This window comes from Homalodisca vitripennis, chromosome 2 (genome assembly GCF_021130785.1).
Source record: "Homalodisca vitripennis isolate AUS2020 chromosome 2, UT_GWSS_2.1, whole genome shotgun sequence".
Lineage (NCBI taxonomy): Eukaryota > Metazoa > Arthropoda > Insecta > Hemiptera > Cicadellidae > Homalodisca > Homalodisca vitripennis.
In genome coordinates, this window is record NC_060208.1 from 101518578 (window position 1) to 101534568 (window position 15991).

At 32.8% G+C, this 15991-nt stretch overlaps 1 protein-coding gene across 2 annotated transcripts in view; it reads right to left on the minus strand.

Moving 5' to 3' along the window:
- LOC124354463 (sodium-independent sulfate anion transporter-like) overlaps positions 1 to 13113 on the minus strand; it is a 28813-nt gene extending 15700 nt beyond the window's left edge. The window contains exons 1-3 of one of the 2 annotated variants that reach the window (XM_046804924.1): positions 11371 to 13113; positions 3017 to 3131; positions 865 to 964 (exon numbers count right to left, since the gene is read on the minus strand). In XM_046804924.1, coding sequence (XP_046660880.1) covers positions 865 to 964; positions 3017 to 3131; positions 11371 to 11389 — 234 coding nt within the window. In that variant the 5' untranslated portion in view covers positions 11390 to 13113. Of the gene's footprint in view, positions 1 to 864; positions 965 to 3016; positions 3132 to 5192; positions 5489 to 11370 lie in introns of those variants that run through there. The other variant, XM_046804926.1, reaches the window with a different exon arrangement.
- Positions 13114 to 15991: the final 2878 nt, after the last annotated feature.

The following is a 15991-nucleotide window of genomic DNA, read 5'->3' on the forward strand; positions in this document are numbered from 1 at the left end:
GGTTTGTCTGGAGGATACTAGAAACAGTACTGAGGCCTAAAGGCGAATCACTCTGCGAGAACAGAGACCTGGGCAAAGCTTACCTTTTAAAATTCACTACTTTTAGTCAACTGCATTATAGGTTCTTAACCGATAACGGTCCAACCTACTTGCAAATTGTTATTGATCTCCCGAATTTGGTGAAGATAAAATTTTCTGGCAGTTGCAGGTTTGATAGGGCGTAATTTTCTTCACCGACATGTTAAACATGAATGTTAGTAGCCATAGAGAAAGGCGACTGAGCGTCAATATCATATGTTAGATGTAACCTGGAGTAATCTTGTTACTGTTAATGTCTGCTGCACGAAAGTCACTTACTTCTACCCAAATATTAAGAAACTTTCACACTAAAATAAGATTAAATTACACTGAGTCAAAGGACGCTACATTTCTTTAATAATCAGATTTAAAGTAAATATGATACATAATATTCCATCTTATATTACAGGGAGGGAGTATGTGAATCTGTATAGCAACTTAAAATTCTGGGAGGGTATTCCGGAGGTTCTAATAGAAAACTGTGTAAAATAAAAATGTTTTACATAAACCTCCTTCTTCGGAACTAAAACGGATTAATTTTTAGAGTTTCACAGATGAATTGCATCAATATTGTTCTTATGCTTTTCAACTGTATCGCAAGTTTCAGTGTTGGACATAACATCACAACGAACTATCACAGAACTCACAAAGCTGTTTAATGAGAAAGTCTCCCCTAAAGTAGGCAACATACATGGAGTCGTTGGTCCTTATTAATCGTAACTTCGCCAAGTAATATGGTATTCTTTAACTTTTGACTTTTTTAACAGTCTACACTCACATGCCTACCTGGGGAGGAACGTTGGCGAGGGAAGAGTAGGCGATGCTCTGTGGTATAATGGTGAGGCCCAGAGTTACTCCTGCTATCAGGTCTGACACAGCATCCACCCTGTTGATAATTCCACACTTAAAATAGGTTAGTTATAAAATTTAAACTACTATTTTACTGAATGAACACAAGTTTTGAATTCTAGTACAAGAAGGTAAGGATGGTATCTTTACTGGAAACTAAATTTGTTTTGCGCGCCTCTCAGGATATGTAAGGGTGAAAAATTCGGGCCGCCTCCTAATGAGATCCCAGGATACAGCTATCACGAAAAGGGATACTGGGCATTATCTCAGCCTTGTCGCATTAGAAGAAAGAAGGCTATCTCTGTTCCAACTCTACAAATAAAAGCAGACAGGAGAAAGGTATCTCATGTTTACATTTGCTAATAATGTAGCAGCCAAGAGCCAATTTGTGTTGTATAAAATACTACCTGGAATTTCTTGACATTAATGGAAAAATGTCTACTAAAAATAATTTTATCGTACCGTTCTGTCTTCTTCTGGGCTCTAAATGGATGGGAATCGAAATGGTTGTAAATGTGTCCAGCGTTTCTCTCGGTGTATATGAATCGACATTAGGTGAAAGTCCAAGAATCTCGCTTATAGTTGCAGACTTGTTTTAAGTTCTACCATCGCCGTCATCTCTGGAGGTACAGTGTCGGGTTGGCAGCGTGAGACAGAAGTTCCACACTACCAGGAATACTCTGACTCGCCGAAAGGAGATCTCTCTTCATCTTCATGATGAGTTCCGGCTCTGAGAGATCAGATCACCCAACCTACTCTACTATCACGGGTCGGCGCGCGATCCACTGTCGTACTCGTCGAAGTGCTGTATACTGAGGATACTGTACTAGTGGACAAAATCGACTAAATTAAAGCTAGGCCTGCTGTAGTGGAGAAATCGAAGCCATTCGTCCTAGAACTCATTGATACTACCGACGCAATTTGTTATTACCAATTACAAATTACCACTAAGACTGAAGTAGTAAAAGTCCTCCATTTGGCGTCAATGGTCTTGAACTATAGGTAGGATCATGCACAATAAATGAATTAGTTTAACAAATATCAGACACAACTACAGCTAACACACAGCTTACTCTAGCAAACAATTCTACATTTTTAAAAACTGTCACGTAACGCCTGGCAAATACCCGCAAAAAACTCTGTAGCTCAAAAATTTAAAGTTTAGTCAGATAAAGTGAAAACAATAATAAAACATTTACTGGTGGAAAATATTTGTACATACATATTTCATACAAACGATGAAATAATTAGTAAACATTTGGCAACTTCTGTAATAATTTTCATTTTCACACACTATATCCCATATCCCTTTTGGGGTAATACTTTCAATGTAATAAAAACTAGCGATAAACAAAATTAAAATACATCAATGAGTATCCTTAAAGATTTTAATTTTTTTGCATTTTTAAACAAGTTATGAGAAGCGATTTTTTCTACAGAATGTAAAGTTTATTTTTGATAGAACAACAATGTTAAGCTGTTATTACTGTAAATCCTAAAACATTGTGACTAGGTAGCACTTCAGTTTCAAAAATCTTTCTTTGGACAATTTTAAGAGATAAGAGTTATGTTTCTGTGTAAACAATACAAGTAGCTATATTGGTCAGTTTTATGCCATCCACATTCTGTGAAAGTAGCCCTGAGGTAGTTGAATTTATTCGAATTTTGTAGTTGTTTTGCAACCACAAATTAGAGTATCAAATTAAACATTGCAGGAGAAATCCATTCAACTACTTATGCTCATTGGTAATTTAAATACTAGGACAATATACGTTTAATTACAAACACAAGCACGTAAATTTTCAAAATTATAAATAAAATATTTGAATTAATTTGTAATCGAAAACAGACTGTAGAATTCTCCAGATAACAACCAGAAGTAACAAAAGAATCAAGTCATTGAAAAATGTAATTGTAGGTAATTATTGAAAGAGTGATTCTTTTATTTCCACAAAAAATGTAACTCCCATAGCCTGGGTACAATGTACATGGGCGCCTTTAGAATTGTCCATACAATCAATTAAAAAAGAATTTCAGAATTGTGGTTATAGGTGACTATTTAGATTTCTACCAATTACACTATCCTTACCTGTTATATTCCCAAATCCAGCGAGTGATGGGAACGCGGTGATGAATAGCTTTGACAACAGCGTGACTCCAGCTTTTCTGCCTCCCCTCGTGGTCTTCCACTAGATCACCTGATTCTGTATCGGAATAAATCAGCTTATAGATTTTGTTTGACGTGTGCTACAAGGTCAGGTCCACTTTTGTTGAATTGTTCATTTCGAAGAAACTTTTCAGTTCTTTAAATTTGATTATTGAATTGTATTAATATAACTCAAATGTTAAAAAAGTTTAATCCACAGGTTAAACTTTTTCTTGTGCATTGAGTCTAAAATGGCACATTCTCAACAAAAACTTACTTTTCATTACCTGTTTATATAAAACTTTTCATTCTCACGTATTAAGAGTGTATCTATTACGCAGGAAAGTTTTCATTACTAGGTGACTAGAGAAGGAGCTCCACCTAAGAAGATGTAAGTTATTTTTAACAACCTCTCCGTAAACATAACCCAGAACCATAGGCGTAGTGTGAACCATTAATGGGGAGGGGAGGCACAGATCCAAAGTATATTAACTACTTCTACTTAATACTTTTAAAGGTACGTACAACCATAGATTAAGTTTTTATTTTAAACATTTCATCAACTGAGTCGAAACGAAAAACTGTTATTATTTTTCTCCTCAATATTTTTGATGCAAACACCTGATGTCAGGACTTTCCATTGCAGTAGCATAATAAATATTGTACTGAGGAGTGCATTATTTCTTATACATTTATTGATAGGTTAGATTTAGCATTATTATAGCATGTAAATACCCTGAATTAATTAATTTATTAAGAGTTTATTATTTGTTGTCTAAAAACAATAATTATATGGAAAAGTCATTTGGTTTTCTTTCTTAATATTAAAGAAAATAACACTTACAATTAAAAATTTTTCCTCTTACCTATTCAAATTTACATGCCAAATTTGGTTTCTTTAGCTTAACTAGTTTTAGAGATAATAATTTTTATATAAAGTAGCTTTAGTGTAGCGGGTAAAACGGTTATCTTGCAATAATCTTATTTGCCTGGCCGTTGGTGGTGGTTCGGAAGTCACCTTTAAGGCGTTGGTCCCCAGGTTAAGTGTAAGACAGGGCTTCTTAGCCCTAACTTCGCCTGGTAAAACAAGACATATTTACTTTGTATTTTTGTATGAAATTTTGTTTGTTTGAAATAATGAGTACTATCAGCCACAGAAGTTTGTGACACTCTTTTGTATACATCCTGTATGCTTTCTCGATCTGGACAATAAGGTGTAGTCTCTACGCCACTATGTCGCCTCAAATATCTTAGTCAGGAAGTAGATTACTATGAATGGAAATATTCGCTTTTTGACCAAAGAAGACTTTTCAAACCTTGTCTGTGTACAGTCTCTTGATCACTGCAACAGCGCAAAAGCTACTATGGCATCAACAATACCTTAGACAGGAAGTTAATAATTTCAATGACTGGAATGTGTCACTTTTTAGCCAAAATAGATTCTCCAGATCAATGAAAACTTATATACTTTCTTAATCTGGACAAAATGCAAACAATACTAGCACACTGGAATAACTTATACCGAACAAAGATAAGAAGAGCCGAAAGTAGACACTTTTTGACTAAAGCAGGCTTTTCAGACTAAGTATGTATATATTTTTTGAAGGTAGTAACGAAACAAAGTCTACTATGGCGTGTAAAATGTAATAAAAATCTAACCAGAAATGGTTCTTCACACGCTAAACCTAAAATAAGAACCAATGATAGTTTTGTATAGCTTTTGAATGCTTAACAATGAACACTGAAATAATATATATCATAAAGATGTCTACTTTCAATTCAAACTTTTATCCACTCCTTCCCTCTGATTTTAAATATTTCAAGTGTAACTAAAATTGTTGAAGGTATTCATTCATATTTTATGAAATCTAAAAAAATGTGTATTTCGATTGTACCTAGCTCATAAAAACTGTTTTACATTAAAACTTTAAGACCCAAAACATTGCTCTTAACTGGAATCAGGAGACTGGAATATCTTCAAGTGACCATTGCTTATTTTCAGGAGGGTTTATTATGCCATTTAAAACCCCAGTAGGGTTTGAAATTACACTAGCAAAAACCGATATGTCACTTAAATCTGAGTAGCATTATTCATGTCCAGGAGTGGCACATCACTTACCGCAAAATGTCGAGATATTGGTTTGCAATGGTAGATTGATAGGTCTAGCCTACTGTGGGAGGTGACTGTAGGAATTAGTGGGACTCCCTATATGTTAAGAGCTGTTGCTAGTCTATACATAAGGGCGTGCCACCCCCTGCCTTCTTAGACTGAAGATGCTGGTACAGAGCTGGCTTCCCCTTCTTCCAAGGAGACATGACTAAGACTAATGCCCAAAATCTTACTTCATGGATCTTGACTGGAAGCGGCCGCTACCCCCAACCTTACCCATCCAGAATATGCCACTCCGGAAGCAGTGCAAAGGTCCTTTTAGGACTAAGTGCAATTTCTAGGCTTCTTGTCCTAAGAGAAAAACAAAACAAAGAAAAGCCAGTTAAAAGCACATGCCTATGATGTACCTATTGTTCAGTAGAAAAGTATATATAAAAACCGCGGATTACTGCTAGTCTATAAATATATAGCCAGTTCATTGTTTTGTAAACACTTGTTAAACAATGCTTTTGTAAGTAAACTTATGATTATTTTTATAAATAGATTTATGTTAAATTATTCACACAAATATTTTCGAATTCACTGAAATAATTACATAAAATGATCCTCTTTGTGTGCTATATAGACTATACATACAAATATAGTAACAGGATTACAATAATGTAAATATCCCCCAAAATTTAGAGACAAGACTTTTATTCTATTTAGATTTTGGAATTATAAATGTAGTTTGAATAAATTAATACAATATGGTTGAAGACTAGTACAAAAAATAAACAAAAATAAAATTGAAGAATAAGTTTTGTTGATTTGATAATCTTCCTAGAAATTTCTCATTTTCATTATGTGTATTTTAAGAGTGAAAATAATATAACTAAATTCAGGTGTTATTACACTCTTATCTATAAGACAAAGTTCCTTAATTAGTTAGGCCAGTGTTAGTGTGATTGTGGGTACAAGGGCTTATTTGTTTAACAGTTCATTAAACATCTTTAACACACTTATCTTTATGAAAGGTTGGCTGCTACTTTTTCATTATATAGTGCTATATTTACCATTAGTTTTCTCTGATTTGTTTTAAAAATACCAATAAAAAAAATATTTAAAGAATATTTATTTTCAATTTTTTTTATATGAAGACACTCATGGTTAAAGACCCTCTTAATTTAACATCCTACACACTGACAATATTTCTTTGCTGAACTAGACATTCAAAATAGGAGAATCATGATAGCTCCACTATGTTTTAGAGTCAGAGGATAAAGCATAGAGCCATATGTAGAATCCCTAAATAGTTAATTCTAGGACAACTTTTTTCTTGTGCATTTTTGTCTCCCGTATTTAATTTAGGTCATGTATGCTGATGATACTTATATACTTTGTAAATAATAATTTGTTACAGACATTAAAACTTGTACTCAATAAACTCCTGGCTTAATATTAGCTTGTAACTCACATTATTCTCTTTCTCCTTTTTGTGGGATGGTCTCATGGCAGTTTTTAGAGGAATTTGTCAAACTCAGCATAACCCTTGGTTATACAAATATATGAATTCCTATATAATCAATGGTATAACGAAGATCAAATATTTCATCTATTTTATAACAAGATCCTCAGTGTGCATCACAGTTTCTCCAATCTAATTTTATCACTTGCAGAAAGTTCCTAGGTCTATGAACTATCTGTGATAAAGCAAAGATGTCTTATTTTACCAGGTGAAGTTAGGGCTAAGAAGCCCTCTCTAACACTTAACCTGGGGACCAACGGCTTAAAGGTGACTTCGAACCACCACCAATGGTCGTGCAGGCGGGCTGCTTGCAAGGACAGGATCGCTCAGCTGTCACCCATCCAAGCCACAGCCACGCTCGATGTTGCTTGATCCGGTTATCTTGCAATAACCGTTGTACCCGCTACACAGTGCCATTGGCAGGTGATACCCAAATACAGAGTCAAACATTGGTTCTTTTCTTATTAATGAACCACCAGTATAAAGGGGAGTTTGGGTGTACTCCTTCACCAATTGTTTAAAAATAGCCACTTTACTTATTATAAAAGCATAAAAGGATCTAGACCAAGAAGTATGTCTTCTATTTTTAATTATGTTAATTTTTTTAAAGATTTGTTCTGTGGTAAGTTAAGTGGTTCAATGAATCAACTTATATTTTATTCATTACAACAAAATATAAAAATTATTAAAACATCGTACACCTTATCAACATCTTTTTTACATATAAATAATCTCTTTTCCCTGTAATTGAATTTATATTATTAAGATTAAGATTATAAATCTTTGTACGCCTAGTTGTCTCAAGAAGCGCACAAATCATGCATCCCCGATGATGATTTTGACCCAACTAATAAAAAGTCCAATCATGCCAAAATGTCCTTAATCAACATAAGCATAAAATTTTACAAGTTTAAATAGTTTTTATCACAGTTGGAGTTGAAAAATGTAAACATTTTTTATGATGTATCAACTTTCAACTTTTTAGTCGAAAAACTTTAATTAATCTAAATTCTGCAATCGGTCCACATTCCAATTTTAACACAAAGCTAACAAGATTGTTTTCTTAGGAGTCAGATTGCAAACTCTTCGAAAAAAACAGTGATGGGACTTTTTCTCCTTTGTGGGATCATACAATTCTTATATTTGCATCGTTTTAATTGTACATAATTTGAAGTTACAAGTTTTTTATTATTGCTTTCATGAAATGATGCAGTGACTGGTTGGGGAACAGGAAAGACAGTGTGAAATTATGCAAATTAATCATTTGACTGATTTTTTAATATTGTAAACAATTTCTTTTCTTAGCATAAGATTTCCATCACTCTATTAACTACTATGACCTTATAGTTAAATTAGATCTAAGTGTATTTACGAGGGCGGTTTGATAAGAAGTGACTTTTTGAATAAAACTAGTTTTTGTCATCAAATAAACATTTTATCTTCCAATATAATCACCTTTTAGTTGGATACGTTTAGTACAGCATTCTTCTAACTATTTCATTCTCTCCAAATAATATGTTTTTCAAGGCTCTCAAAATATGAGCTTGTTTCAGTAATAATTTCTTCATTTGACATAAATCTCCATTAGCCAGCTCAGCCATTTCTTTAGGTTTGGAAACAGGAAATCGCAGGGGGCTAGATCTGGAGAATAATCTGGATGGAGTAATAGTTTGTAGCCCAATTCATGGAGTTTTGCCATCGTGACTAGACAAGCACACTAGTCTTGTTTCACATTGTCTTGATGAAACAGCACTTTCTTCTTCGATAAATGCAGCCGTTTTTTGCTTCAAATCAACATTGAATTTGTCCAAAAGCTCTGAATAATAATTCGGCGGTGGTCATTATACCCTTCTCGAGATAATCAATGTGAATGACACTCTGCAACCCAAAAGCTGTGGCCATGATCTTGTTGACCGACAGGCTCATCTTGGTCTTCTTTGGTCCATGTTCACCCCAAGCAACCCACTGTTTCAATTGTTCTTGGTCCCTGGTGTCTTGTGATGGATCCATGTTACGTCCACACTTACAAAACTGCACCAAACCTTGTCCGGATTACGGCTGAACATCGTTAAACACTCTTTTGAGGTGTCGCTTATAGTTGAATGTGAGTAATTGCGGCACCCATCTCACGGAGAGTTTTTTCATATCCAAATATTTGTGTAAAATGTAATGTACCCATTCAGTTGAGATACCTACAGCATTAGCCAACTCACGCACTTTGATTCTGCGAATGTCCAATATCATTTCATCGATTTTATCAACGGTTTCTGGTGTGATCACTTCTTTTGGGCGACCTGAACGTTTGGCACCACTAGTGCTGGTATGATCACAACGGAACTCTATAAACCTCTTCTTAACCATTTAAACTGAAGGTGCCGATTCCACGTAGTATTTATGAAGTCATCCCTTAGTCTCAATGATGGATCTTTTACATAAACAGTAATTTTTAATCAGCACACAAAATTCACTTTTTTCCATTTTCGTGAAAATTCACAAAGTTATTTGCTTGGAACGACTATCAAAAGCCAACTGCATGACGCAACTTGCTCAAAATAGAAAGTTGTCCACTGATACATTACAGTTGACTGCAGCACTGCTGAATTTCAAAAAGTCACAGACTTACCAAACTGCCCTCATATTAACTTAATTTCTTGTTCATTCATGTGAGATACTCCACAACCATTACACACCAGAACAAACTATGGTCTAATTATATTATAGAATCACATAACATATTAAAAAAATAGCTCATTCCTTTAATAATTATTCAAAATAAACCCACAAAAACACTTGGTTTCCAAGAATGTATTGCAGAGCACCAATAGCTAGATGCAAGATTAGATACATGAAAGTTAACAGTTTTATATTGTAGATGATTACTTCCCCACAGATCTCACTAGGAAGCAGCCATGAAACATGCTCTACCAACATTGTATTATCTTATTTCATCCTCGACTTGTAATAAATAAATTGATAACAAAGCAAAGTAAAAAACAAAGGTTTATTAAATACTTAATTAACAGATTTTTAAACAAATTAGGTCCAATATCACAATATTTAGGATTTACATTGACAAATCTACACCATTGGTTAATTTTATTGGTTTACTATTTGTAAACTTGGACACAACTCTTACATTTAAACTGTGTCTTCATGATTAGTTTTACACACTTCCTCAATTCTGGTGACTGTTATCTAAAAATAGTTTGCCAAAGAGAATTTGCCATTAACGTTTTCATGGTCATCTATCATCCTTAAACCATTAAAAAACCTGAGTATGCAATAATTATTACTACCATCAAATTTTCAGAATGTTAAAAAGGTTTTTGCTGCAAATTTTCTGACAGAAATTTAAAACCTTTTAAGTGCTACATCGCCTGGCATACTCATAACAAAAAAAGCTAAGCAGTTTTATCTGAAAATTTAGAGTTTTCATATAATTTTTAGCATTTTCTTATTTGATGTAATATCTTGTTGCTTTTTGTTTTGCTTTGAGGAGGAATAGTGAAAGAATTGAAGAATTACATTTCAGTATTTGTTTATATTTGTACAAATTGTTTTACATAAAAAAGTTTAACTTTGATTTTTTTGTATTTGTATTAAGAATTGTTAGTATATAGTAAGATTTAATTTTTTTTTACCATAATCAAGAAAATGAAAAAATTTCATATCAGTTTTTTAATAATTAAAATATAAGGAATATGAATGAGTGAAAAAAATTGTTGTCCATGCAAATATTACTATAGTACGAGACATATCAACACAAGCCTGGGTTATGTGGTGCGGTATTGTCAGCTGTAGTGGAAGAATAACTATTGATAGAATAATCGATTGAATTCCACAAATGAGCAATCGTTACAACTTATCTATCTTCATGCATTGTCTACCTTCATAATGTATACTAACACGTATTTACATTACAACACAGAACGTAAATAAAGAAGTAATGAAAAATAAAAACATGCAGTAATACGAACAGTGATGAACAAAACGGATGTAAGCAACCAGAACGAGGCGAGACAACGTTGTGTCAACTCACACTGAGAATTAACTCATATGACAATGTGGCAACAATGTGAGGAGGGAAGTGGGGTACGGTAACTGCTCATAAGGCCAGTCTTGCAATTATGTGTCTTGTACTATAACCTTGTTCTTACTTTACTTATAAGAAGTATAAACAGTATGTCATTGGCAATCGAATAAACAAATATTAATACTTTATGACATTTGGATTGGAATAACATCTGACTGAGTGAGAAGATGGACATGGTTGATCCATCGATCAATCTCCGCCTTACTGTATTAGGTATTCTGCTGTAGTAATTAAAGTCCGTTTCTTTATACTCATAGATATAATTTTCCATTATTTTTATTGTTTCATGTCTGGTAACATAAGAAAATAACGTACCATCATAGCAAAATCACTAATATGATCTACTATGATAAATTAAATAAGAAGCCAATTTTCATTCTGACTTTTGAGGCTCAAGTACACATTAAACACATGAGACATTCCAAACCCAGACGTCTAACATTGATAACGAGGGAAATTGTTTATATTGCGCTAGGTCCTGTCATCAATAGTTAGGTCTGGCAGTGAACTATTGTTTCAGTGAGACTTTTGTAATTAATCAATTAGTTGAAAAAGCTTTAAGTAACAACTGGATGAGCAAAACTCACCTTTTGATGGTTTTCCCATGGTAACTCGAGATGAGACTGTTGTGTGGAAACTGCCAGACTTATCTCACTCATGATTTAGGGCCTGATACCTCTGAGCCTCTAGACCTGGATGTTTAAATTTCGTTTGCCAAATAAGATAAGAAGATGTATCTGCAAATTGTGATTTCGCAAAGAAAAATTCCACTGAAAGAAGTACGTGTTATTTGTACTAAGAAAATACACCAGTCAAACCAATCATTTGGATATAATTACAAAATTAATCATCTTCATTGACCTATCTGTAATATAATTATTGATCATAGGTAAAATAAAATTGCTTTAAGATTGTACTTTTTGAAGCTAAACACAATTTCTGCTTTAAAAATTTGAAGATATTCAAATTAAGTAAGTTTCAAAATTGTGTGATTAAAGAACATCATAAATTGTTTGGTCACTGAAAAGTCCACTTAACAAGTTACTGTATTTTATTTAAAAAAAAAACCTATGCATATACTGAATTGTACTTCTTTGTCTTGGATTAAATAAAATGTCAAAGACCTGGTTTTCACAAATTTACTAATACAAACTAGAATATTCTTAGTTTTATTACAATGTAGTGGATTTCAATTAATGTTTTAATACATATAGAAGTTTAAAATAGAGTTGTAGTCCTGCTTATCTTCATTCTTATTTGAAAGTATATGTTTAAGTTTTTAAGTCAAGACAAACTGGAAGTATTGAAATGATTGTATTAACTAGGTTGTTTCATAGCTAATAAAGGAGTGGTTGTCATTAAATCTTAACTACTGCCACTTAGGGAAAGGTGATTGGAAACAATCCTGCTAGTTGGATTTTTTGTTTGAAGTGTGTTATGATAAATAAAATTCAATTAAAATGTTTTGGATTCTAGAGTTGTTAACCCTTTGCGCTCGAAGGTAGTATTTGTTATTTGTCCTTGGAGCTCGTATGGCCAGCTCTACTGGCCGCCGCCATTTTGTCGGGAGCGCGGATTATTTTTGCTGTAATGTTATCTTAGCTCGTATGTCCAGCTGTACTGGCCAATATATAATACGTCCATAGCTCGTAAGGCCAGCACCACTGGCCACTAAACATAGCAGTTATTTTCTAATATTCTATTTGTTTTATAATGAAAGGTGAGTGCTGAAACCTATCGAGCAGCTTTTGAATCGTTTTAGCGCCAAAGCTCAGTGCAGGCAGTAAGGTTATGTACGAAAGACTGCGCAGTATCCAGTGACAGAAGGGCTGGCAAAGAAAGAAAACGTAGTAAATTTTACTGCAAGACTTGTGCTAGCCAACCCGGACTACACATCGGTGGATGTTTTGAAAAATTTCATTCCGTAAAAAAATTTAAAGACTAAGAAAATTGTAAAATAGTTGTAACTGTGTATATAGTAATAAAACATAGAACTGTAATGACATTTATTTTCTTACATTTGTTAACAATATTAATGTAAGATTTATATTTCCTAAATTCATGCTTATCTTAGTATTAGAATGTTTATATAAAAGTAAATTTTAAATTAGCCTATAATTCTTCTCTAAAAATTGACTGTGCAAATGAGACAAATGGTGTGTAGTGGGCCTATACACTGAAATGATAGAAGAGATGGAAAATAGAGAAAATCTAGAAAATTTTACTAGAAGACATGTGCTAACTATTCTGGACTACACGTAGGAATGTATTTTAAAAAGTTTAATTCCGTAAAAATGTATAGACTAAGAAAAATGTAAAATAGTTTATGTTTGAGTGTAACATAAATGTAAAGGCATACTTTATAACATTTTATTTACATATCTTTGTTAAAAATATACGCTTAAGAGTTAAATTTTCCAAATGTAAGTTTATCTTTGTAATAGAAATATTCATTAAACATAAATTTTAAATTATTTTTCAATTCTTCTTTAAACATTTTAAATTACTATGCAAATAACGTGGAGGAAATTGAAAAATAATTCCAATCTGGTGAGGCAAACAACAAATATGGCCGCCGAGCTGTACTGGCCATACAAGCTGCGAGGACAAACTACGGCAAAACTAACACGAGGTGTCTGCAACCTTGGTGTGGTCAGTACTGCTGGCCTTTCGAGCGCATAGGGTTAAGACTAGAAATAACTCATTTGTCAAACTGATTTTATCGGTATTGTTAATTTTGTTCCATCACGACTTTTAGTTCATCACTTAATGTACGTGTCTTTCTAATTATTTGTACGAATACCTTTTTAATCAATACCTATACATCAACGTTACATCCTAAAAACCAATAACCCTTCACACACGACATAACATTTTACCCTCATAATCATCATCAACTACAGTGATTTTTGTTTTCTTTTTACCAGGCATTAAAAAAAAGCTTGATGAATTAAATTTGACTTTTTATCAGTGCTATTATATGACTATTATATACAAATTAAACAAACCTGGAGAATATTTACAAGATTTTCTCAATATTCACAAGTATATATCCAAACACTAAATTATCTAAAACAATGTACAAAAACTTAATAGAACAGATATTTTCACATGAAACGGCAGATACAGATGGGGTCTGCTTAGCCAAAGGTAGAGGAAGTTATGTTTGGTTTTGGTTCTGTAGAAGCTGGGATAAGCACACTGCCCTATGAGATCAAAAGGCCTAACAGTCTTGAAATATAGGTCTAAAGATACCTTTCTGACAAATTGAGATACATAGATGCATCATATAGGACTTTGTCCTATAAAACATTAAAAAAAAATATAACTTTATTTTGGATACGTTCAAATATTGATGTTTGAGCAGTCTTAAGATGACAGAATACACCTGTCTCCAGTGAATAAACGAACGAATGATATCACATTGAATAAAATTTATTTGATGTATGCAAATGTTTTGCTTTTGAATTTTGTGTATTAAATCTCCAAATATCTGTAACAAAACTTTGTATTGTCTTTGTCTTCTATTAAGTGAAATAACAAAATCACTGAAATGAATTCTTATTTATATAAGTCATTTTACTGGTGCTATTAACTAATGGTCTAATGGAGTTACATGTTATATAAATCAAAAGCTTGTGAGTTGTTCTTTATATTCATTGGTCTTTGAATTTCAACTTCTATTATTTTATGTTTCCATAATATGTTATACTAATATCAAATGATGAATAATCCATGAAAGTCAAATGATATAAGACATTCTTATGCAAACCTGAATTAGCGATAAGTGGATTCCAAGACCGAGGTGGTTGCCAGCACGTCCATAACACACTTTAGGAGGTAGCTTTAAAATATTATCTCTGAGAGATTTTATTGTTCTCTTATTGTTGTTCCCTTATACTTTATTTTTATGATCTTATTTCCTGATAAATCAACAAAAAGTCACTGAATAAATAACGTATGCCAGCAATTAAAAAAAACAGTGCAAAAACACGTGTGTAATACACATAGTTTAATATTGGGATCTTTGCTATTTATTTGTTTTACTGAAGAACTAAAGCAATATACTGGTGTATGCAGACGACACGAAATCTGGTTGTCAATGAAGAAACTAAGCAACTATTAACGAGGAGATACAGAGAAAGCCCAGGAAGACTACCAGACCAAGAGGAAGCTGATTCTACAAATTATCTTGGCATAATTACTGAATAGAGCCTCAAATGGACTATATGTATAGACTTTTATACACAACAAACTTAGTATAGGACTACACATGATGAAGAAAATAAGTAAATCATTGAGAGCCAAGACTACATACAACGGCCTATATGATTTCTCACTATGATACGAAATACAAGTCTAGGGAAATATTACAATGGCAAACTTACAAGTTCTGGATGATAACAAAAAAATAATCAGAATTTTGAAAAGCCTTGAGCAAAAGAATATTTGCTGACACATTCAAAAACCTCAAATACTCAATGTAACGAATACATTCCATCAAGTAACACTTTGATCCATAATAAGTCATCAGAACATAAACATATTTAGAACATGTTTCGTATTTTGTACACACTACATCTATAAAAATGTATACTTTGAACTGGATTGTTGTTATAACATGAACAAAATATGAACAGAGATTTAAATTTAAAACAGCTCTTACCAATGTTATAATTCTTTCAATCCACATGTTTAAAACGTTGAGTTCCATCTTTCTCATTCTGTTACATGCTGATTGAGAGATGGCTTGTCAAAGCATTTGATGTGATATGGGTGGAAGAGCTAAAATAAAACTATTCAGTTTTTCTCGTTTTTGTATTAACTCAATGCAGTAATAGTTGTTTACACTAATAAATTATATATACAGTTAACAGTACAAAAATAATTAATAACTAGGACCATTTGTTTAGTATCTTCTTTTGTAAAGATGTGATTATTTACAAACATCTAATGCATTAAGATATGTATTCTAATAATAAGACAATGAATTGTAGATCTCCAAATATGGTGGCTATTTTTGTTTAACATCAACCATGGCAAATGTCTTTGATAATCTGTTATTTTTTCAATCTGGCATTGATTATAAGTGTGAAGGCTGATAATATTTTACAGTACTAATTGTATACAGTGCATTTTTATATACTCAATAAGAAAAATGGATAACAATTCACATAAATGACATAAAGAAATTAATAAAACATCCAA